At 47.8% G+C, this 25768-nt stretch overlaps 2 protein-coding genes across 3 annotated transcripts in view; one reads left to right on the forward strand and one right to left on the reverse strand.

Annotated features, from left to right (window-relative positions):
• The window catches only part of LOC140422076 (uncharacterized), a 329884-nt gene that overhangs the window by 35007 nt on the left and 269109 nt on the right, over positions 1 to 25768 (forward strand). Inside the window, exon 2 of the transcript XR_011947246.1 lies at positions 11661 to 11720. The gene's annotated coding sequence lies outside the window, so the exon portion shown is untranslated. The remainder of the gene's footprint in view (positions 1 to 11660; positions 11721 to 25768) is intronic.
• Positions 5488 to 12415, reverse strand: LOC140422084 (uncharacterized). 2 transcript variants are annotated; one of them, XM_072507092.1, is made up of 2 exons: positions 12045 to 12415; positions 5488 to 8167 (listed from the first exon to the last, which is right to left on the reverse strand). In XM_072507092.1, exon 2 carries the CDS (start codon positions 7825 to 7827, stop codon positions 6958 to 6960), a length of 870 nt encoding a protein of 289 aa, XP_072363193.1. In that variant the 5' UTR covers positions 7828 to 8167; positions 12045 to 12415; the 3' UTR covers positions 5488 to 6957. The 2 variants fall into 2 exon arrangements, with proteins under 2 accessions (XP_072363193.1, XP_072363192.1); XM_072507091.1 differs by lacking the exon at positions 12045 to 12415 and adding an exon at positions 11387 to 12038.

Genomic DNA, 25768 nt, shown 5'->3' on the forward strand with positions numbered 1-25768 from the left:
GAACATGGGTTAAAAAGTAAATCAAAAAATGACTTGAGGATCAAAGACAACCAGAGTAAAAGAATAACCAGAATAAAAACATGTTCACACTGTTCTAGACCCAAATGTTTCTCTTCAGCTCCCCTGTACCCTGCTCCCGTGACTCCCCACATTGGACACTGGGGGCACTGAACCTGGTGGTCACGTCCCCATCAGCCGCAGTTACCCCACCGCCGAATCCTGATTGGTTGGGGATCCATTTTCCAGTCCGTTCTCCAGCACCTTCCTGTCTCTTTATTAGTGTCACGCCCGTGGCAATTTCCCAACTGGAGCGCAGGCCCCAGCTAAATTCAGTCCTCAGCTCCTTTGCCTGGCTGCCACTGATGTGAGCAATAGAGAGACAGAAAGGTTCCAAAGGCTCAAAAGGGAAGTCAAAACTTGTGGATTAGGATCTCTGTAAAGATCAGTAACTAATATAAAAAAATTAAATTCCCAGTCAAAAAATTAAAGGATCACATGACAAGACTTCTTTATGATTTTCGCTGCAACAAACAAAATAGAAACAACTTTAACTAAACACTATTTTTGAAGGAAACCTACACATTAAAGTATAAAATATAACTTTTCCCTTTTACACAAATCTAAAATCCCACTCCACAATTATTCTCTACTCTACCCCGGAAGTCGAAACTTAATTGTCTCAGAACCAGTCCAAAGTGATTATTCATTCCAGAGGTTTCCGTTCTTTTCTTTTCCCAATCTGCAGGCTTTAACCCGGAACTGTCTTTCACAGCGAATGATTGGCGAGCTACCAGAAAACCGAGAGTAGGCATAAATAGGTCATTTTCTGGTTGGCAAGATTTAACAAGTGGCGTGTCACAGGGATCGGTGCTGGGACCTCAACCTTTATAATTCTGCGCGACAACGCAGAATCGCCGAGCAGAAGCTTATAGCCAAGTTCCACATACATGAGTGCGGCCTCAACCGGGACCTGGGATTCATGCCGAATTACATTCATCCCCCACCACCTGGCCTGCGAAATCCTACCAACTGTCCTGGCTTGACACAATTCACACCTCTTTAACCTGGGGTTACCCCATCTCTGGTTCTGGAAAGATTTAATCACCTGCTAATGCTCGCATTCCAAGCATTGTCTGGCATCTTTGAATCTGTCTATATAGTTTCTGGAACATACCTCTGCATTCACCTGAGGAAGGAGCAGCGCTCCGAAAGCTAGTGACATTGAAACAAACCTGTTGGACTTTAACCTGGTGTTGTAAGACTTCTTACTGTGCTCACCCCAGTCCAACGCCAGCATCTCCACATCATTTATAATTTATATCAATGACTTGGATGACGGGACCGCAGGTAAGATCGTTACATTTGCTAATACTGCAGCAAAAAGGGAAAGGAGGTGGTGCTGCGCCGATAACAAGGATGACGTCAGTACATAAGAGAGGATCTCAGATCAGGAATACAAAATGTGGAAACTGTTTAGGTGGAGCTAAGAAACAGCAGAGGGCAGCAAACATTGGTAAGAGTTGTTTATAGACCACCAAACAGTGGTGGTTTTGTGTGGACTGTAAAAGCTTCTATAGGTACGTAAAAAGGAAATATTTGGCTAAGACAAACGTGGGTCCATTACAGGGAGAAGCAGGAGAGTTTATAATGCGGAATAGAGAAATTGCAGAGAATCTAAATGATTACTTTGTGTTTGTCTTCACAGGAAGATACAAGAAATCTCTCGGAATTAGAGATCCAAGGGAATCGGGAGAATGAGGAACTGATGGAAATTAGTAATAGTACGAGAGGCTGTATTGGAGAAATTAATGGGCTGAAGGTTGACAAGTTCCCAGGACCTGATATTTTACATCCCAGTGTTGGAAGAGGTTGCTATAGAGATTGTGGATACATTGGTGATCATCTTCCACAATTCTATTGAATTCTGGAATGGTTCCTGCAGATTGAAGTTAGCAGATGGCACCCCACTATTCATACAGGCCTGTTAGCCTGACATCAGCAATCCCTACAGTGCAGGAGGCCATTTGGCCCATCGAGTCTGCACCGACCCTCTGAAAGAGCACCGTATCTAGTCACAATACCCCAGCCTATCCCCGTAACCCCATCTAGGGACAATTGAGAATGGCCAATCCACTTAACCTGCACATCTTGCGACTGTGGGTGGAAACAGCACCACCCGGAGGAAACCCACGCAGCCACGGGAAGACTGTACGAACTCCACACAGACAATGTTGCGCGGGGGACGGGGGGGGGGGGGGGGGGGGGGGAGGGTTGCGAATCACGTTCATATGTTTTGGTCCTGTCCAAAGATGGAGGATTACTGGAAAGAGGTTCTCTAAAGTGGTGCACGTGAAACTGAACCTGAGCCCTCGAGTGGCAATATTGGGGGTATTGGACCAGCTGGGGTTGGAAAAGGGTGCGCAGGCAGATGTTGTAGCCTTCGCCTCGTTGATCGTCCGCAGTTTGCAGCATGAAACAGCAGTGAATTTAACCAAATACACAAATAAAGAGGATAAAACCAGTATTGTAAAAAATGACTTAGATTTGGAAGATGTATTCAGGGTAAATGTTTCTTGCATTAGTAACACGATTGACAAAATAAATACAATTCCACTAAAGATAGATGGAACCAATAAATTGATGGAATTGCATCGGATAACAGTAACCTGACAGATGGTGATGCTGATGTCATTGAAGACAAATGGACAATTCCAGTGATGCTGAATGCCACATTAATCAACTGCAAGCTCGTCGCGGGAACGAGTGCCAATCTCCTCAGCCTCTCCGATTTGAACCACCTGAGAGTTCAACCAACAGTTTTTGTTCGACTGAAACGGCTGATTGGCTATGTGAAGAATGCGATTGAAATGCTCGGGGTATGTGACCGAGAAGCATGGGTGCACAATCAAAGTCACATTGTGCAATTCGCCATTGTGGACATGAAGTAAGAGTCCATATTGGGAGTGAAAGTGTGCGAAGCCCTGAACCTCGTTGAGCGACTGTACGTTCCAGACAGCGTGAAGACAAAGGATTATTGTAACTGGCTACGAGATATGATGCCGCAGTCATCCGATGAGGACAGTGATGAAACAGATGATGAGCCAGAAGAGAAAGACTATGAAGGCCTATCAACTTTATTTGCAACTGGTTGATCAACTGGATGAGTACCATTTGGACATGCAGCATTTGTGCAGTAGATTGGAGCAATTGTGCAAACATTTGGCCACCACAGTGTATGGTGAAGGTGAAGGAAGGGATTTAACTGAGCATATGGGAGCTTCTGTTTTCCATAGTAACTGTGGTAAAGACCAAAATAAGCTAGAACTTTATTGCAAAATGGATTATATGAATGAGGAAATTGATGCAGATAAACTGTTTTCGCTGGAAACACAATTTTTGAAAGATCTTTCACCAATCTCTTTGGAATCCCAAAAGCTTTGTTTATTTCCTACTTTGGGCAGCTCGCCATTGAATTACCCAGAACCTGAAGATGATCTAATTGGCATTTGAGCTGCTTCCTTCCAACAATGAGTCTGAAAGTCCCACTGATTGTGAAAGATTCTCTACGGACGTGGGACAGTTAATAAACTTCTCGTGGTCTGAATTTTGTAATAAGATATGGTTGATATAATAATTGATATGGTTAATCTCTACAGATATGAGGAAACAATAATTGTAGTTGGGTTGACAAAAAGGGACTTATTGATGTCACTCAGAACATTGTGTACAACAGGTTTCTGCTGGATGTGTAGCCAGAGTGGCTCCTTCAACAATGAACATGTTGATTCAATCCTGTTCTCTGATGGATGTCCATTGGACGCCATCTTGGAAATATTGGGGCCAAAGAATCACATTAAAAATAAAATGTTTATCTCAATAAAAAACAACAAAAAACTTTATTTGCAACTAGTGACGAAGTGATCACGGGTGGCATACAATGTGTGCAGGATAACGGCGAGACTGACAGTTCTAAGCTGGACTGTACAGAGGCTGACAATGAGAGTGCAACACTGAACAAATAAGTCGAGAGCACACCGATTGTGAACAGCCAACAAGAAAATGCAGACATCTTGGAGAAGTTGACTCCAAATGAGAAGCACAAAGAGGTCAAAGATAGGTCAGATAATCCAAAGGGAACTGCTCGTAAAAAGATCAAAGATTGTGGGAGAATCTAGAAATTGGAGTCACTTTAAAAGTAAGAACTTGCACATTTAAGGCAGAGGAGAACTTTTTCTCTCAGAGGGTCGTGAGTCTTTGGAACTCTCTTCCACAAAGGGCAGTGGAAGCAGAGTCTGTGAATATTTTGAAGGCAGAGCTGGAAAGATTCTTGATAAGCAAGGGGGTGAAAGGTTATTGGGGTCGGCGGAAATGTGGAGTTGAGGTTACAATCAGATCAGCTTGAACGTATTGCATGGTGGAGCAGGCTCGAGGGGCCGAGTGGCCTACTCCTGCTCCTAATTTGTATGTTATCACATCCTTTATAATAGATTGTAGCACTTTCCCTCCTACTGATGTCAGGCTAATGGGTCTGTGGTTCCCCGTTTTCTCTCTCTCCTTAAATAGTGGGGTTACATTTACCACCTTCCAATCTGCAGGAACCATTCCAGAATCTATAGAATTTTGAAAGATGATCACCAATGTATCCACTATCTCTCCAGCCGCCTCTTTCAACACTCTGGGATGTAGAGCAGCAGCTTTTGGGGATTTATTAACTTTCAACCACATTAATTTCTCCAGTACTGCTTTTTCACTATTACTAATAACTTTCAGTTCCTCGTGCTCACTGGTCCCTTGGTTCTCTCGTGTTTTTGGGACAATTTCTGTATCTTCCTCCGTGAAGTCAGACACACATTGTTTTGGTTTTTAAAAAAATGTAGTGTTCCCAATTCATATTTTTTCAATAAAGGGGCAATTTAGTGTCTTCAATCCACCTACCTTGCACATCTTTTGGGTTGTGGGGGTGAAACCCACGCAAACACGGGGAGAATGTGCAAACTCCACATGGACAGTGACCCAGAGCCGGGATCGAACCTGGGACCTCGGCGCCGTGAGGCTGCAGTGCTACCACTGCGCCACCATGCTGCCCTGACACACATTGTTTAGTGACTCTGCCATTTCCTTCTTCCCCATTATGAACTCTCCTGTCTCTGCCTGGAATGGACCCACATTGGTCTTTCTTAATATTTTCCTTTTCACAGTCCTAAAGGAGCTTTTCCAGTCGTTTTTTATGTTTCTCGCTAGTTTGCTCTCATATTCTATTTTCTCTTTATCAGTTTCTTGGTCCTCCTTTGCTGAATTCCAAAACAAGTTCCCAATCCTCAGGGTTACAACTATTTTGGCCACTTTATGAGCCTCTTCCTTTGATCTAATGGAATCCTTAAATTTTCTTGTTAAGACACGGTGGCATTACTTTTCCTGTTGGATTACTGTTCCTTAAAATAATCTATATTTGATGTAAATATTGAATAATTCTTTAAATGCTTGCGATTGTCTGTCTATCATCATATGTTTTATTGTAATTTACCAGTCTACCACAGACAACTTGCCCCTCAACAGTTTTCTCACCCAGATAAATTAAACAAAAGAACCATGTAACCACCATAGCCCACCTTCATGGCAATGTCGCATGATTTAGAGGTGGTTTCAAACAGAAATGGTAACTGATAGATACAGATCTATGTGGCACCGCACTCCTATATCACTCGACAGAACATAAAACAGAGCTTCATGCATGAAGTAAATTGTAGCTTTATTCAGTCAGATTTTGAATGTCTCTTGATCAGGTCAGTTTGCTTGCAAATACAAAGTTTTAAAAAGTTTGTCTTGTCCACGCAAATACAGATGACTGAGTTGAATTCAATACAGATTACAGTTCTTGATAATTTCTTCGAATCAAAATACACGATACAGAGAAGTTGGAAATAAACAAGATGGCAGCTTTCAAAGCAGAGCGCAGGAATAGCTTCAGAAATGAAGTAAGGTGATTCTGGGATGAACTGTTCAAAACGGCACCTAGCTTTAAGGTAATTGCTATCGTTAATGTTCTGTCCCTTTTCTGTCTGTGATTGGGTCATAATAATTATAGTTCATTCAATCCGTTTGAAATGTCTGTCCATCAAATTTTGATATGGTGCGACTGAGATATTGCTTTCTCACCAAACTTTATCCGTTGCCATGGAAACTGGACTAGGAACGCTGCCCAGATTTCCATACCAACAAAATGTGTCCTTGCTTCTGTCTGGCCGATTTTAATCGGAACATTCCCATGCTATTCAGCAGTTTTCACGGTCATGTTTGAAATGTGAGTTTAATAAACCATTTTACTTCTAAACCATTTCTTCCTTTAAACTTATTATATATTAAAAAGCTAGATTTTTATCAGTAACTCAATATCTTCTCACCTCCAAACACCCATTCACTGTGAGCTTCTTGTAAAATTTGTGCCAGGTATTCACAACAAGGCTCAAAGTGCATCAGCCCATTGCAGGCAAAGTGGTGAGATGGTACTGGGACAGCACCGTGGTTAGCACGAAAGTCCAGCAGAAAGAAACCATCAACCATCCTCATTGACCACCTGTCAGAATGAACAGAATGCAGTCCTGGATGTAACCGAGAGCAGAAACAATAGCAGCAGAATCCAACCCCTGGAGTCACTTGTGAATTTGTTGGTGAATCAGCAGATGCAATGAATCACAAAATTCCTTCCCACATTGAGAGCAGATAAATGGCCTCTCCTCAGTGAAAACATGTCAGTGTCTCTGCAGGTGGGATGGATCACTGAATGCCTTGATCTACTCAGAGCAGGTGAATGGCTTCTCCCTGGTGTGAACCCACCGGTGTGTCTGCAGACTGCATGACTGAGTGAGTCCCTTCCCACACTGAGAGCAGGTGAACAGCCGCTCCCCAGTGTGAACTCGCTGATGTTTCTGCAGGTTGGATAAATGATTGAATCTCTTCTCACTGAGAGCAGGTGAACGGCTTCTCCCCAGTGTGAAATCGCTGGTGTCTCTGCAGGCTGGATAACTGAGTGAATCCCGTCCCACACTGAGAGCAGGTGAACGGCCTCTCCCCAGTGTGAAATCGCTGGTGTCTCAGCAGGTTGGATAAATGATTGAATCCCTTCTCACACTGAGAGCAGGTGAACGGCTTCTCCCCAGTGTGTATTCGCTGGTGTCTCCGCAGGTGAGATAACTGAGTGAATCCCTTCTCACACTGTGAACAGTTAAACGGCCTCTCCCCAGTGTGAACTTGCTGGTGCGTCTGCAGGCCGTAACGTTCAGTAAATCCCTTCTCACACACAGAGCAGGTGAATGGCCTCTCCCTGGTGTGAACCCGCTGATGTTTCTGCAAGTCGGAATACTGAGTGAATCCCTTCCCACACTGAGAGCAGGTGAACGGCTTCTCCCCAGTGTGAATTTGCTGGTGTCTCTGCAGGCTGCTTGACCGACTGAATCCCTTCTCACACTGAGAACAGTTAAATGGCTTCTCCCCATTGTGAACCCGCTGGTGTGCCTGCAGGCTGCTTGACTGAGTGAATCCCTTCCCACAGTGGGAGCAGGTGAACGGCCTCTCCCCAGTGTGAACTCGCTGGTGCGTCTGCAGGCTGCATAACGCAGTGAATCCCTTCCCACACTGAGAGCAGGTGAACGGCCTCTCCCCACTGTGAAATCGCTGGTGTGACTTCAGGTTGTCTAACCGACTGAATCCCTTCCCACACACAGAGCAGGTGAATGGTCTCTCCCCAGTGTGACTGCGTCGATGGGATTCCAGCGCAGATGGGAAGTCGTATCCCTTTCCACAGTCCCCACATTTCCATGGTTTCTTCATTTTATGTGTCTCCTTCCATCTCTTCAGGTTGGAGAATCATTTGAAGCCTTAATCTCACGAAGAACTCGTGTACCGTCTCTCCCTGCTGTAAATGGGGCTATGTTTTTTCAGACTGTGTAACTGTCAGTGCTCTGGAACACTCTCACTCGGGTGTGTGTGTCTCGGTCCTTTTCCAGTCTCACTGATGTTTAAAATCTTTTGAAGTCGACAGACCAGGCAAACATTTCTCCTTCTGGATTTAATGGCCAATGATATTCAGGTCCCAAGGAATCGAGTGACTCTGTCAGATCAAAACGTGATGTTTGAGATTTCTGTCTGTAATTCCTCCTCTCCCAATATCCTGTAAAAACAAGTTACAAAAGTCATCACTGTCAATACAGGATAGAAATTCAGAACAGACAATTCTAATTTTTATGGAACATTCTTTCCTCTCTCATTCCCCACAAGCTGCAAATCTCCATCCCACACACTCTCCCTCCATTCTCACTCTGCTGTATCTAATATTCACCCGCCCAATTCTCCTGAAGGTGCTGATTCAGGCTGATTGACAGATCCATGCTCCCTGCTTCCTGTCCTGGACACAGAGATCATAACAAATAGGAGCTGCAGTTGGCCATTTGGCCCATCGAACATGCTCCACCAGTCAATGAGATAATTGGCTGATCGACCTCAGCACCATTTTTCCACACATATCCCTTCACGTCTTCAATATCTAGAATCTTCCCAATCTTACTCTTGAATATATGCGAAGACTGGGGCTCCATAGTCCTCTGGAATAGAGAATTCCAGAGCTTCACCACATCCTTGAGTGAAGAAATCCCTCCTCATCTCAGCTTTCTCTCCATTTTCCGGCCGGTTCCCCATAACCCTCGACTCCCTCGCCAATCAGAAATCTGTCCAACTTGGTCGTGAATATATCCAAAAACCCCCAGACTCCACTTGTCCCTGTGAAGAGAAATCCAGAGACTAATAACCCTCTGAGGAAAAAGATGACTGGAATGGGACCAATCCGAGACTTACAGAATAGCTCGACAGGGAGCTGGCATCAACTCAAGTTGTCCAACACTCTTTTTTGCCCTTTAATGTCTCTATGTCTTGAAATATATAATGTCGCTACAGTACTATATTCCAAAACTAGAAATAATAATAACCATACTTTATTACAGAACCACAAATAATTAGTCCAATCTGTGCCATATAACAACACAACACATATCTCGGTCTAATATTATGGGCAGGATTCTCCGACCCCCCGCCGGGTCGGAGAATCGCCGGGGGCTGGCGTGAATCCCGCCCCCGCCGGTTGCCGAATTCTCCGGCACCGGATATTCGACGGGGGTGGGAATCGCACCGCGCTGGTTGGCGGCCTCACCCGGCAATTCTCCAGCCCGCGATGGGCCGAAGTCCCGCTGCTGGAATGCCTGTCCCGCCGGCGAGAATCAAACCACCTCTCTTACCGGCGGGACAAGGCGGCACGGGCGGGCTCCGGGGTCCTGGAGGTGCGCGGGGCGATCTGGCCCCGGGGGGGGGGGGTGCCCCCACGGTGGCCTGACCTGCGATCGGGGCCCACCGATCCGCTGGCGGGCCTGTGCCGTGGGGGCACTCTTTTCCTTCCGCCTTCGCCATGGTCTCCATGACGCGCAAAGTCATTTCTGCGCCAGCTGGCGGGGCACCAAAGGCCTTTCCCGCCAGCTGGCGGGGCGGAAATCAGTCCTGCTCGGGCCTAGCCCCTCAAGGTGAGAGCTCGGCCCCTCAAGATGCGGAGAATTCCGCACCTTTGGGGCGGCGCGATGCCGGAATGATTCGCGCCGTTTGTGGCGCCGGTCGGCGGACATCACGCCGATTGCGGAGAATCCCGCCCTATATCTCTCTCCAGAGCAAGATGGCGCCAGAGCATGGCGACCCTGTGCAAGCTCTCTCCACAGATCCTCTTCCTATATCTCTTATAAACTTACTAACCTTTTAAAAGTTAATTCTAACAATAATTCCCATACCAGCCTCCCCGAACAGGCGCCAGAATGTGGCAACTAGGGGCTTTTCACAGTTACTTCATTTGAAGCCTACTTGTGACAATAAGCGATTTTCATTTAATTTAATTTCAATAATACTATTGTTAATACGGAGGGCAGCACGGTAGCACACTGGGTAGCACCATTGTTTCACAGTTCCAGGGTCCCAGGTTCGATTCCCGGCTTGGGTCACTGTCTGTGCAGAATCTGCACGTTCTCCCCGTGTCTGCGGGGTTTCCTCCAGGTGCTCTGGTTTCCTCCCACGAGTCCCGAAAGACGTGCTTGTTAGGTGAATTGGACATTCTGAATTCTCCCTCTGTGTACCCGAACAGGCGCCAGAATGTGGATACTAGGGGCTTTTCACAGTAACTTCATTGCGGTGATAATGTAAGCCGACTTGTGACAATAAAGATTATTATTATCTCTAACCTTTCTCTTCTATGTTCCCTTACATGTCTGAAGCTCTTCACATGATGATATCAGGGTTTTTCCCTCAGTCTGGTCTCAGTAAATATACCAAGTCGGATTGTAGGTAAAATCTATTTTATTCTAAACAGCTTGCAAGCCTGATTCACTCTGATAACAGCAGGACATCACACCAGAGTTCCTGAGATTCCCAGAGCAAGTGAGAACAAAGACACAAAGCATCTCGTTTCATATGCATCAATGTAGCATCAAGTTATACACACACACACACGATCAAATAAGGTAACGATGGCAAATGTAAGGTTTTCATAGGTTTTGCCACATTCTTTGACCGAGCCATACAAGGTGATCTTTGCAATTACTGACCCCAATAGGTTCATCTCACATTCCTTAACCTTGAGGCCCCTTTCGCCCAGTATCCCCTGCAACAAAGAAATAGTCCCAGTGGCTGCCCATCCCCCTCTTCATGCTTTGCAAAATCCCAGTTACAGGCAATTACAGACTGCTACCCATTTTCTCCAGCCTAAGCTAGAGATGTTTAAAAGTCCGCGACCCTAATCCTCTGTTCTCCTGTATTAGGATCTGCTCCTAACTTTGCCTAACTACTTATAGCTACTTATCCCATTCTAACACCATGCTCTTTTGTTCAATTCCTCACACATATCTTCTCTACTGCAGTACTACACTCCATATGCTCACTCATTGCCTGTGCCTATGTATTTACATTGTGTATTTATGTATGTTTTTTCCTGTATGGAATGATCTGCTTGACTGCACACAGAACAATACTTATCACTGTACCTCGGTACACATGACAATAAAATGAATCCAATCCAATATTAATTTACTGTCCCCTTAAATGTCAGCCATCTCCTGGGGAAAGCAGCCCTTTAATTGTGAACATGAGGAAAGAGACCATCCTTTCAGCCAGACAAAGAAATGTGTCAAGCTGAGGGAGCAAAGGATGTCAATGTCTTTAAGAGAGAGAGACCTGGGCCAAGCTTTCCAGAATCTGCACCCTCCCTGGATTCACTTCCTTTCCCTTCAGTTGCTGCAAGTGACCAATTGAAGGTGAGAATGAGAAAAGAAATGAAAAGGGGGAGAAAAGAAAGTGTTTTACTCACAGAGGCAGGAGGGAGTTTCAGTCCGTGTGCAGCTCAATATCCAGCCACACAAAGCCCGCGCGCTGATTCACTGGAGGACCAGAGTCCTTCCGGTCCGACAAGTCTTCCCTTTGACCTGAGCCGGGCAGAAGCTCTGAATTGAAGGCGCGCGCATATTTTGGGGGTGATGCGCATGTGCGGCGTTTGGGGGGTGATGCGCATGTGCGGGTTGGGTGGAGACCGGGACAAAGCGGTGCACTGTCATTGTGTACAGTACGGAGTCTTACAACACCAGGTTAAAGTCCAACAGGTTTGTTTCGATGTCACTAGCTTCGGAGCGCTGCTCCTTCCTCAGGTGAATGAAGAGGTCTGTTCCAGAAATACATATATAGACAAATTCAAAGATGCCAAACAATGCTAGGAATGCGAGCATTAGCAGGTGATTAAATCTTTACAGATCCAGAGATGGGGTAACCCCAGGTTAAAGAGGTGTGAATTGTACCAAGCCAGGACAGTTGGTAGGATTTCGCAGGCCAGATGGTGGGGGATGAATGTAATGCGACATGAATCCCAGGTCCCGGTTGAGGCCGCACTCATGTGTGGGGAACTTGGCTATAAGTTTCTGCTCGGCGATTCTGCGTTGTCGCGGGTCCTGAAGGCCGCCTTGGAGAACGCTTACCCGGAGATCAGAGGCTGAATGCCCTTGACTGCTGAAGTGTTCCCCGACTGGAAGGGAACATTCCTGCCTGGTGATTGTTGCGCGATGTCCGTTCATTCGTTGTCGCAGCGTCTGCATGGTCTCGCCAATGTACCACGCTTCGGGACATCCTGTCATTGTGTGTCCGGGTCTTCCAGCCTTTCCCATTGGACACCAGCTCAGCGCGGCTGTAGGGAAAAGTCTCTCCCACACCCATGTGTGGTTCCGCCCCTCATTGTCTGTCAGCGGGGGACTGGCCAATAGGAAACCGGGAGCACCGGAAGGACTCTGCTCCTCCAACCAATTAAAGCTTCCCCATTGTTTGAATGCGGAAGCTGGACAATGAGCAAAGCTGCTGCTTCTGTGTCTGAGCGAGAGTGAAGATTGAGCTTCACACAGACGGCATCTTCCTCCTGTCTCCCACATCTGTGAGTAAAACGCTTTCTTTTCTCCCCCTTTCCATTTCTTTTCTCATTCTGACCTTCAATTGGTCACTTGCAGTAACTGAAGGGAAAGGAAGTGAATCCAGGGAGGGTGCCATGTCACTGACCCAAGTCTCCACACTTGGGGGTTTTGCATCCCTCCACATTAACAAGAGCCGTCTCCAGGCTACCAAAGGCCAGGACCCCGGCTTATTTTGGCTCCTGCACTCCCGGATCTTCTGACTCCCCAAATATCGCTATCCCCAGACTCAGCTTTACCCGAGTGTTCAAGACCTTGGACCTAGCCTTTGCAAAGCCTCACCAGAATTCTTTAAGCGCCGGGCATGCCCAAAACATATGGACATGGTTTGCTGGGCTCCCTGAACACCTCACACACCTGTCCTCCACCCCAAAGAACTTGCTCATTCTTGCCGCTGTCATGTGTGCCCGGTGGACCACCTTAAACTGAATCAAGCGAAGCCTGGCACAAGATGAGGAATTGACCCTGCCCAGGGAGTCCGCCCACAGGCCCTCATCCAGCTCCTCACCCAGCTCTTCCTCCCACTTGCCTTTCAGCTCATCCACCAAGGCCTCCTCCGCCTCCTGCAGCTCCTGATATATATCTTGATACCTTTCCGGCTCCTACCCACATGCCCGAGACCACCCTGTCCAGTATCCTGTGGGAAGGTAGCAGCGGAAATTCCCCCACCTGCTTCTTCAAGAAAGCGCGGACTGGCAGGTACCTAAAGGTATTCCCTGGGTGCAACCTGAATTTCTCCTCCAGCGCCTTCAGGCTAGCGAAAGTCCCCCATCCTTTTGATACCCTCTCTGTGCCAGCTTAGAAACCCTCCATCCATTCTACCCGGGATGAACCTGTGGTTGTTTCGTATCGGGGTCCAGACTGAGGCCCCTACCTCCCCCCGTGCCTTCTCCACTGACCCCCAGATTCTCAGTGACGCCATCACCACCGGGTTCGTGGTGTACCGTGCCGGCGAGAGCGGCAGTGGTGCCGTTATCAGTTCCTGTTCGCCCGCTTGAAGAGGGACTTGGGGATAAGGATGGGAAGGCACTGGCAGACGAACAAGAATCTGGGGAGGACCGTCATCTTCACGGACTGCACCCTGCCCGCCTGGGAAAGCGGTAGCATTTCCCACCTCCTAAAGCCCCCCTCCATCATATCCACAAGCCGCGTTAGGTTGAGCTTGTGCAGGGCATCCCAACTCTTAGCCACCCGTATGCCCAAATAGCAAAAGCTCCTCTCCACCATCTTAAGCGGTAGCTCTCCCAGTCTCTTTTCCTGGCCCCTCGCATGGATCACAAAAAGCTCGCTTTTCCCGACATTCAGCTTATACCCCGAGAAATCCCCGAAATCTTTTAGGATCTACATGACCTCCCCCATCCCCTCCACCAGATCTGAAATATATAGGAGGTCATCCGCGTACAATGATCCCCGATGCTCCTCCCCGAACCAGCCCTCCAGTTTCTAGGCATACTCAGCACCAATGGCTAACAGCTCGATTGCCAAGGCAAACAGCAGGGGGGACAGGGGCATCCCTGCCTTGTTCCTCAATGCAGCCTAAAGTACTCCGACCGCAGTCAGTTCATCGACACACTCGCTACAGGGGCCTGGTGCAGTAATTTGACCCACCCTATGAATTCCTCGCCAAATCCAAATCTTCCTAACACTTTCCACAGATACTCCCACTCCACCCGATCGAAGGCTTTTTCCGCATCCATTGCAGCCACCACTTCTGCATCCCATCCTTCCGAGGGCATCATGATCACGTTCAAGAGCCTCCGCACATTTGTGTTCAGCTGCCTGCCCTTGACAAACCCCGTCTGGTCCTCATTAATCACCCCCGGAACACAGTCCTCAATTCTAGTGGCCAGGATCTTGGCCAACAGTTTGGCGTCTACATTAAGGAGCGATATCAGCCTGGAGGAGCCACACTGCAACGGGTCCTTATCTCGTTTAAGGATGAGCGAAATCAAGGCCCGCGACATTGTCGGGGGAAGTTTCACCTTTCCTTACCCTCGCTGAAGGTTCTCAACAATAGCGGGCTCAACAGCTCTGAGAATTTTCTATAGAATTCTACGGGATATCCGTCCGGTCCGGGGGCCTTGCCCGACTGCATACCGTCCAAACCTGTAACCAACTCCTTCAACTCAATCAGGGTCCCTAATCCTTCTACTAGCTCCTCCTCCACCTTCGGAAACTTCAGTTGGTCCAAGAATTGCTTCATCCCTTCCCTCCCCTCCGGGGGTTCTGACTCATCCAATTTACCATAAAAATCCTTGAAGACCTCATTGATCCTTTCCGAACTCAGGACTGTGTTTACCCCCCCCACCCCCCCCCCCCCCCCCCGTCCCTAACTCCCCCAATTTCCCTGACCGCCTCTCTCTTCCGTAGTTGGTGCACCAGCATCCTACTTGCCTTCTCTCCATGCTCATACACTGCTCCTTGTACCTTCCTCAACTGAGCCTCAGCCTTTCCCGTGGTAAGCAGGTCAAACTCCATCTGCAGACTCCGGCGCTCTTTTAACAACCCCTCCTCAGGGGATTCCACATACCTCCTGTCCACCCTGAGTATCTCCCCCACCAACCTCTCCCTCTTCATCCTATCCTCTTCTCTCTGTGGGCCCTGATTGAAATTAGCTCCCCCCTGATAACTGCCGTCAGCACCTCCCAGACCACACCCACTGAAACCTCCCCAGTATCGTTGGTCACCACACAGTTTTGGATGCTCCTCCTAATCCGCCCACAGACCTCCTCATCCGCCAATAGTCCTACGCCCAGTCTCCACAGAGGGTGTTGGCCTCTCTCCGTTCCCAGCCTCAACTCCACCCAGTGCGGAGCATGGTCCGAGTCCGCAATGGCTGAGTATTCCACCCCCTCCACTCTCGGGATTAGTGCCCTGCTTACCACGAAAAAAATTGATCCGTGAGTACACTTTGTGAACATGGGAGAAGAAACTCCTTCGCCCTTGGCCGAGCGAATCTCCACAGGTCCAGTCCCCCCATCTGGTCCATGAACCCCCTCAGGACCTTGGCCACTGCTGGCCTCTTACCCGATCTAGACCTCGACCGGTCCAGTGCCGTGTTAAAGTTCCCCCCCCCCCCCATTACCAGACTGCATGACTCCAGGTCCGGAATTTTACTCAACATTCGCTTCATAAAATCCGCATCGTCCCAATTCGGGGCATACACGTTCACTAGCAACACCTGGGCCCCCTGTAGCCTGCCACTCACCATAATATGTCTACCCCCTTTATCCGCCACAATACCCCCCCGCTTCAAATAACACCCGTTTGCTCACCAAGATTGCGACCCCCCTGGTCTTCGCATCCAGCTCCGAGTAAAAGACTTGCCCCATCCATCCGTTCCTCAGCCTGGTTTGATCCGCAACCTTCAGATGCGTCTCCTGTAACATGGTTACGTCTGTCTTTAGCCCCCTTAAGTGCGAAAACACCCAGGCCCTCTTGACCGGCCTATTCAGGCCTCTCACGTTCCATGTGATCAGCATGGTCGGGGGGTTAATTACCCCGCCCCCCTTCCCTGCCGACTAGCCATCTCCTTTTTTAGGCTAGCCATGTGCTCACGCCTCCAGCCCCCCAGCCGGAGGCTCCCCGCCCCGACTCTCCCCGTTAAAATCGATTCTCCTTCAGTCAGCAAAGCAGAATCCCAGCCCCCCCCCCCCAGTCAAGCATCCGCTTAGCCCCTCAACCCCCCCCCCCATTGCACTCCCGTACGTCAGCTGACTCGTGCTGACCCCGGCCGCTCCCGCCTCCACCCCCAATCCCACTGTTGGCTCCCCTTACGAGTCTCCAACCTCCCCCCCCCCCCCCCAACGAAGTGAGGTAAAGTGAGGCCCCCCCCCCCGACATCCCGTGTCTACAGAGAAAGAAAAAAAACCAAAGCACAATTCTCTCAAATCCCCTAGTTTCGGGTACTACGCCCACCATTTCACGGATAAACCGCTCTCCCTGTCTGGGCCGATCCCACCACCTGTGACACAGCTCTTCCCAACTGCGACCCCACCCAAAGCCTCGAGGGCCCAGGGCAAAGGGGGCAACAAAAACACAAGAGAACACGGGGAAAACCCCAACATAACACCCCCCCCCCCCACAGCACCTCACCACCAACCCCCACAACATATTGTAGTCCATTAGTTCGAGTCCAGCTTCTCATTCTTAATGAAAGCCCACGCCTCATCCGGCGTGTCGAAATAGTGGTGCCAGTCTTGATATGAAACCCACAGCCTCGCCGGTTGTAACAGCCCGAACTTCACCCCTTTGCTGTGGAGAACATCCTTGGCCTGGTTGAATCCCACACGCTTCTTGGCCAGCTCTGCACCCCAGTCCTGATAGATACGGATCTCGGTGTTCTCCCACTTGCTGCTCCGCTCCTTCTTCACCCATCGCAGGACACACTCCTGTGAAGCGGTGGAATCTTACCACTCTAGCGCTCGGCGGCTCGTTCGCCCTAGGCCTCCTTGCCAGGACTCTGTGCGCCCCATCCAGCTCCAGGGGCCGCGGGAAAGCCCCCGCGCCCATCAGTGTACCCAGCATCGTGGTCACATACGCCCCAGCATCCAGACCCCTCCGCGCCTTCAGGGAGACCCAGAATCCGCAGGTTCTGCCTCCTCGACCTATTCTCCAGGTCCTCCAGCTTCTCCGGCCTTCTTTTGTGCAGCACCTCGTGCGCCTCCACTCTAACCGCCAGGCCCAAAATCTCATCCTCGTTATCAGAGGCCGTCTGCTGCACCTCCTTTATCGCTGTCCCCTGCATCTTCTGGGTCTCCACCAACCTCTCAATCAACGCCTTCATAGGGGCCAGCATCTCCGCCTTTAACTCCGCAAAACAGCTTCTCAAAAACTCCTGCTGCTCCCGTGACCACTGGGCCCACGCTGCCTGATCCCCGCCAGCCGCCATCTTGCTTTTTCACGCCCGTTCTCCTCTCTTCAAAGCCGCTTTTTTGATCGCCCCACTCCTGGTCCACTCTATACAGCGCTGGGGGATCCTCACTGTTTCCTTCCCACACCGGGAATCGCCGTCAAAGTGCCGCTGGAGCTCCGTAAAAGGGCCCAAAAGTCCGTTATCGGCGGGAGCTGCCGACCGTACGACCTACCTAGGCATAGCCGCAACCAGAAGTCCCAGTGAAAGAGTGTTTGTAAGTTTGAAGATATTTAGTTTCCATTTCTGTTTGGAACCCCCAAAGCATGCCACCTTGCCATGGAGATGGGCTGTGGTGGTTACATGTTTTTTTATGTTTAATTTATTTGGGTGATCCTCTCAGAAGAAAACTATGAGGGTATGAGGGGCAAGTTAGATATAGATATAGAACATATAGTGCAGAAGGAGGCCATTCAGCCCATTGAGTCTGCACCGACCCACTTCAGCCCTCATTTCCACCCTTTCCCCGTAACCCAATAACCCCTCCTAACCTTTTTGATCACTAAGGGCAATTTAGCATGGCCAAACCACCTAACCTGCACGTCTTTGGACTGTAGAAGGAAATTGGAGCACCCAGAGGAAACCCACGCACACACAGGGAGAACGTGCAGACTCCGCACAGACAGTGACCCAGCGGGGAATCGAACCTGGAACCCTGGAGCTGTGAAGCCACAGTGCTATCCACTTCTGCTACCGTGCTGCCCACAGTTGTTTGAAGTGGATTGGGAAACTGATGGGAAACAGGGAATATTAAAGGAAATGTTACATATTTACCAGGTGGTCGGTTAGCTCAGTTGGCTGGTTCATGATGCGGAGCAACGCCAACAGCATGGGTTCAATTCCCCTACAGAGGTTATCCATGAAGGCCCTGCCTTCTCAACATTGCCCCTCACCTGAAGTGTGGTGACCCTCAAGTTAAGTCATCACCAGGAAGCTCTCTCTCTCTCAAAGGGGAGAGCAACCTATGGTCCTTTGGGACTTTGGTGACTTCCGTTTTACAGAATACAACAAATATAGATTCCTTTAAGGAACAGAAATCAAAGTTAAAGATCCCATTAGAAGGAAGAGGTCCTTGAAGTGGCCAAAACAGTAGTAAGCCTGAGGATTGGGAACTTGTTTGGAATTCAGCAAAGGAGGACCAAGAAACTAATAAAGAAAAAATAGAATATGACAGCAAACTGGCGAGAAACATAAAATAACGACTGGAAAAGCTCCTATAGGAATGTGAAAAGGAAAACATTAGCAAAGACCAATGTGGATCCATTCCAGGCAGAGACGGGAGAGTTTATAATGGGGAATAAGGAAATGGCAGAGAAACTAAACAATGTGTGCCTGTCTTCATGGAGGAAGATACAGAAAATCTTTCAAAAACTCAAGGGAACCAAGGAACTTGTGTGCAAGAGGGACTGAAAGAGATTAGTATTAGTAACAAAGTAGTACCGGATAAATTAATGTGGGCTGAAAGTTAATAAATCCCACAAAGTTGATGCTCTACATCCCAGAGTGCTGAAAGATGTGGCTGTAGAGATAGTGGACACATTGGTGATCATCTTTCAAAATTCTATAGATTCTGGAATGGTTCCTGCAGATTGGAAGGTGGTAAATGTAACCCCACTATTTAAGGAGGGAGAGAGAAAACGGGGAACCACAGACCCATTAGCCTGACATTCGTCGGATGGAAAATGCTACAATCTATTATAAAGGATGTGATAACAAGGAGTACTCAGGGGAGGAGAAGAACACCGGGTATCTCTGTATGCGGATGATTTGTTGCTATATGTGGCGGACCCGGCGGAGGGGATGCCAGAGATAATGCGGATACTTGGGGAGTTTGGGGATTTTTCAGGGTATAAACTGAACATGGGGAAAAGTGAGCTGTTTGTGGTGCATCCAGGGGAGCAGAGCAGAGAAATAGAGGATTTACCGTTGAGGAAGGTAACAAGGGACTTCCGGTACTTGGGGATCCAGATAGCCAAGAATTGGGGTACATTACATAGGCTTAATTTAACGCGGTTGGTGGAACAGATGGAGGAGGACTTTAAGAGATGGGACATGGTGTCCCTGTCACTGGCAGGTAGGGTGCAGGCGGTTAAAATGGTGGTCCTCCCGAGATTCCTTTTTGTGTTTCAGTGTCTCCCGGTGGTGGTCACGAAGGCTTTTTTCAAAAGAATCGAGAAGAATATTATGAGTTATGTGTGGGCTGGGAAGACCCCGAGAGTGAGGAGGGGATTTTTGCAGCATAGTAGGGACAGGGGGGGCTGGCACTACCGAGCCTAAGTGAGTACTACTGGGCCGCCAATATTTCAATGGTGTGTAAGTGGATGGGAGAAGGGGAGGGAGCGGCGTGGAAGAGATTGGAGAGGGCGTCCTGCAGGGGGACTAGCCTACAAGCAATGGTGACGGCACCGTTGCCGTTCTCACCGAAGAAATACACCACAAGCCCGGTGGTGGCGGCTACATTAAAAATTTGGGGGCAGTGGAGACGGCATAGGGGAAGGACGGGAGCCTCGGTGCGGTCCCCGATAAGAAATAACCATAGGTTTGTTCCGGGGAGAAATGATGGGGGATTTGGAGTATGGCAAAGAGCTGGGGTAGTACAATTGACAGATCTGTTCGTAGATGGGACGTTTGCGAGTCTGGGAGCGCTGACGGAAAAATATGGGTTGCTCCAAGGGAATGCATTTCGGTATATGCAATTGAGGGCTTTTGCGAGGCAACAGGTGAGGGAATTCCCGCAGCTCCCGACGCAGGAGGTGCAGGATAGAGTGATCTCAGAGACATGGGTGGGGGATGGTAAGGTGTCGGACATATATAGGGAAATGAGGGACGAGGGGGAGATCATGGTAGATGAGCTGAAAGGGAAATGGGAAGAAGAGCTGAAAGGGAAATGGGAAGAAGAGCTGGGGGAGGAGATTGAGGAGGGGCTGTGGGCTGATGCCCTACGTAGGGTAAACTCATCGTCCTCGTGTGCCAGGCTAAGCCTGATACAATTTAAGGTGTTACACAGGGCGCATATGACTGGAGCACGGCTTAGTAAATTTTTGGGGGTAGAGGATAGGTGTGCGAGATGCTCGAGAAGCCCAGCGAATCTCACCCACATGTTCTGGTCATGCCCGGCACTACAGGGGTTCTGGGTGGGGGTGGCAAAGGTGCTTTCGAAGGTGGTGGGGGTCCAGGTCGAACCAAGCTGGGGGTTGGCTATATTTGGGGTTGCAGAAGAGCCGGGAGTGCAGGAGGCGAGAGAGGCTGATGTTTTGGCCTTTGCGTCCCTAGTAGCCCGGCGCAGGATATTGTTAATGTGGAAGGAAGCCAAACACCCGGGTGTGGAGACCTGGATAAACGACATGGCAGGGTTTATAAAGTTAGAACGGATTAAGTTCGTATTAAGGGGTTCGGCTCAAGGGTTCACCAGGCGGTGGCAACCGTTCGTCGACTACCTCACAGAAAGATAGAGGGAATGGAAAAGAAGAAGACAACAGCAGCAGCCCAGGGGGGAGGGGGGCGGGGGGGAGGAATCGGACGGACTCTCAGGGATGTTATTGTATATGTATAGGCATTTGTTATAGGTAATTGTATATTGGACTGTGAGATTGTATCTTTGGAGAGTATTTATTTTTGACAAGGCAGTTGCCATTTAGTTTTGTTTTTGTTTATATATTATTTATTTATTTGTTTAAAACTGGCCACTGTTATTTATATTGCTTTATTGTTGTGTAAAAGAAACACTACGTATTGTTATGTTTGGCCAAAAAATCTTGAATAAAAAAAAGGATGTGATAACATACGAATTAGGAGGAGGAGTAGGCCACTCGGCCCCTCGAGCCTGCTCCGTCATTCAATAAGTTCACGGCTGATCTGATTGTAACCTCAACTACACATTCCCGCCGACCGCCCGACAACCTTTCACCCCCTTGCTTACCAAGAATCTATCCAGCTCTGCCTTCAAAATATTCAAAGGCTCTGCTTCCACTGCCCTTTGAGGAAGAGAGTTCCAAAGACTCACGAACCTCAAAGAAAAAGGTTCTCTGTCTTAAATTCCCGTAAAAGCCTCCCCGAACAGGCGCCAGAATGTGGCGACTAGGGGCTTTTCACAGTAACTTCATTGAAGCCTATTTGTGACAAGAAGCGATTTTCATTTCATTTTCAAATGGGCAAGTTATTACTTTTAAAGTGACTCCAATTTCTAGATTCTCCCACAAGAGAAACATCCTTTCCACATCCACCCTGTCAAGGCCCCTTGGGATCTTATACGGTTCAATCAAGTCACCTAAACTCCATCGGACTCAAGCCCAGCCTGTCCAATCATTCCTCATAAGAACAGCCTCCAATTCCAGGTGTGAGTCCAGTAAACCTTCTCTGAACTGCTTCCAACACATTCCTTAAATGAGAGCAATACTGTACACAGTGCTCCAGATGTGGTCTCACCAATGTCTTGTATAACTGAAGCTTAACCCCCCTTCTTTTGTATTCAATTCCCCTCACAATAAACAATAACATTCTATTAGCTTCCTAATTACTTGCTGTACCTATATACTCACCTTTTGTGATTCATGCTCTTGGACACCCAGATCCCTCTGAATCTCAGAGCTCTGCAATCTCTCCCCATTTAGATAATAAGCTTTTTTTATTCTTTCTACCCAGATGGACAATTTCACCTTTTCCCACATGATTCGCCATTTAGCAGACTTTTTTCCCACTCACTTAACCTACCTATATCACTTTAGTCTCCTTATGTCCCATTCACAATTTACTTTCCTTCCTATCTTTGTATAATTGGAACATAGGAGCTGTTGTTTTTGGGTGTGAAGTTAAAAAGTTTAAATTGTAGTCATAATAAAGTTTTATTTTAAAAATAATCAAGCCCTATTTCTTCATGCAGTCACTCCTGGAGTGAATCATTCTTTCCGCACAGTCTGACAAATAAACTGAAATATTGGGGTTTTGGTCCAGTATCTCAGCCACTGTTGGGGTCTGGTCTGGGATCGGAAGTGACCAATGTAACAATTGGTTGGAGGCCCATTTCCCAGTCAGTCCTCCAGCACCTACCTGACTCAATTAGTGTGACACACATGGCAGTTTCCCAACTGGGACACTGGCCACGTTATTCTCAGCTAATTTCAGCCCTCAGCTCCGTCGCCCAGCTGTCATTGATATGAGCAACAGAGACAGAGAGGTGCAGAGGAGCAAGTGTGACGTTAAAACTTGTGGCTCGAAATCAACATTTCAACATTTGTCAGTGAAATATATGTTATTTATACTGGGTTTTTAATTATTAGATTTAGGCATCGGAGGCAAAGGGTGGAGGGTTTTAAAGCGTAACTTTTCCTTTCTAACTAGTGTCCGCCATGGCTCAGGGGGCAGCACTATCACCTCTGGGTCAGAAGGTTAAGACCCAGTCAGGGACCTGTGGACAAAAACCAGTTCCAACATTCCTGGTCCCAGCACTGAGGGAATGCTGCCCTGTCAGAACTCCTTCTTTCAAATAAGATGTTAAACTGAGGCCCTGTCTGCCCCTCTCAGGTGGGTGTAAAAGTTCCACAGCCACTATTTTGAAGAAGAGCAGGGGAGTTATCCCCAGTGACCTGGACAATATTTATCCCTCAATCAACATCACTAAAACACATCATCTGCTCATTATCACATTGCTGTGTGTGGGATCTTGCTGTGTGTAAATTGGCTGCTGTGTTTCCTACATTACAACAGTGACTTCACTTCAGAAATATTTCATTGGCTGTAAAGCGCTTTCGGACATCCTGTGGTTGTGAAAGGTGCTATACAAATTAGTTTTAAATTGAAGGTTTATGTTACCTGATGTTATCTGTTACCCCCATCTCTGGATCTGTAAACACTTAATTAACTACAAATGCTCGCATTCAAAGCATTGTCTTGCAACTTTGAATTTGTCTATATATATGTTTCTGGAACATATCTCTTCATTCACCCGAGGAAGGAGCAGTGCTCCGAAAGCTAGTGTTTGAAACAAACCTGTTCGACTTTAACCTGGTGTTGTAAGACTTCTTACTGTGCTCACCCCAGTCCAATGCCAGCATCTCCACCTCATTATTTTAGAGAGGAATACAATAGAACTGTTTCATACTATCCCTTTATCTCATTCAATACAATCCCTTATTCATACAATTTCAAATGTTTAGGCTAATCAGAGCTTGAAGGTCTCTCTTGACAGTACATTTATCCGCATTGCACTTTCTTTACATTTATCAATCAATTAAGCTCTTACATTTTTACAGCAAATGAGAATCAGGGCACGATCTAATGGCCACGATGCGCAAGGCGCGAATCCAAGTGCGCCAGTTAGATCGTAGGAGAGTCTGAAATTGGTCACCAAGCGCCATTCGGTTTCCGATCTGACCGGCCTATTCCCATTGAGATCCGGATACAATTCAGGCCAATCTCCATCCCATTAACGGGAAGGACCCCCTATCTAAAGGCCTCCATTGATTTAAGCGACTACCCAGTCGGTCACATGGACACCTATTAGTATTGACCCTCAGACAAGGCAAGGCGTCATGGTACACTAGGGGTTCTCGGGCCATGGAGGCCCAGGCCTGGGTGGTCAGGGATAGGGCAGGGTGGCCCCCCTGGCCCAGCCCCTGGAACGTGTGCACCTTGACACTGCCAGACTGGTTCCTTGGCACCGCAAACCTGGGTATTTCACACTCTGCCCATTCATGAAGATCACTCATAAAGACTGAGTCTTGATTTTGTGCAACAACCATGTCTTTCTCTCCATTTCAAATCCCCTGTAAAAATCCAAACACAGCATATTATGAAATGATTAGATTTAAAACAGAACGAGTTGTTGGGATTCACTGCCTGACAAAGGTGCAGGAAGGAAATTCAACTGTAACTTTCACAAGGGAACTGGACAGATTCTTGCCGGGCGATAGGAGTAATTAGATAGTTCATTCAAAGAGCTAGCATGGGAACAATGGACAGAATGGCCTCTTTCTGTGCTCACTGAGACTCGTTTGCATTTGAAGAAAGTGGTAAATACCTGGAAGCCGCTTCCTATGATGCGGATAGAAGCAGAGATGTTGGAATGTTTCCAAAGGTAAATTGGATGCGCTTTTGAGGGGAATAAACTGACAGGGATATGAGGATAGAACGGGACAATGGTTTGATCTACAAGTTGTGAATCTTTGGAATTCTCTACCCCAGAGGGTTGTGGGAGCTCAGTCATTTGAGTCTGTTTTAGACAGAGACTGACAGATTTCTAAATACCAATAACACAAAGGATGTGGGGAAAAGGCATTGAAGTCGATGATCAGCCATGATCGTATTGAATGGTGGAGCAGGCTCGACGGGCTGAATGGCCAACTCCTGCTCCTATATTCCAATGATACAAAGATAAGGAGGAAAGTAAATTGTGACAAGGACATAAGGAGGTTAAAAAGGTAGATGTTAAACGAGTGGAATAAAATCTGCCAAATGGAGAATAACGTGGGAAAATGTTTTGTCCATGTTGGCCAGAAGAATAAAAAATCTTATGATCTAAATGGTGAGAGATTGCAGAGCTCTGAGACTCAGAGGGATCTGGGTGTCCAAGAGCATGAATCACAAAAGGTGAGTATTCAGGTACAGCAAGTCATTAGGAAAGCTAATAGAATGTCATTGTTTATTGTGAGGGAAATTGAATACAAAAGTAGGGAGGTTATGCTTCAGTTAGACAGGACATTGGTGAGACCACATCTGGAGCACTGTGTACAGTATTGCTCTCATTTAAGGAATGATGTAAATGTGTTGGAAGCAGTTCAGAGAAGGTTTACTGGATTCATACATGGAATTGGAGGCTGGTCTTATGAGGAATGATTGGACAGGCTGGGCTTGTATCTGATGGAGTTTAGGTGACTTGATTGAACGGTATAAGATCCTGAGAGGCCTCGACAGGGTGGTTGTGGAAAGGATGTTTCTTCTTGTGGGAGAATCTAGAAATTGTGCTCACTACAAAAGCAATAACTTGCCCATTTAAGGCGGAGGAGAACTTTCTTTTCTCAGGGGGTTGGGAGTCTTTGGAACTCTCTTCCTCAAAGGGCAGTGGAAACAGAGTCTTTGAATATTTTTAAGGCAGACCCGGATAGATTCTTGAAAAGCAAGGGGGTGAAAGTTTATCAGGGGTAGGTGGGAATAAGACCACACTAAGACCATAAGGAATAGGAGAAGGCCATTTGGCCCTTCCAGCCTGCTCCACCTTTGAATAGGATCATGTCTGAAACCAACATTCCTCACGTTCACTTTCCTTCTCTTTCCCCGTAATCCTCGGTTCCCTGACTGATCAAGAATCTATCTCAGCTGGGCAGCCTGGTGGTGCATT

The sequence above is a fragment of the Scyliorhinus torazame genome, chromosome 5, assembly GCF_047496885.1.
Source record: "Scyliorhinus torazame isolate Kashiwa2021f chromosome 5, sScyTor2.1, whole genome shotgun sequence".
In the NCBI taxonomy this organism is placed as follows: Eukaryota; Metazoa; Chordata; class Chondrichthyes; order Carcharhiniformes; family Scyliorhinidae; genus Scyliorhinus; species Scyliorhinus torazame.

Bases quoted from the DNA above. Each gene is read 5' to 3' on its own strand.
- LOC140422084 (XM_072507092.1), bottom strand. From the start codon at position 7,827: ATGAAGAAACCATGGAAATGTGGGGACTGTGGAAAGGGATACGACTTC.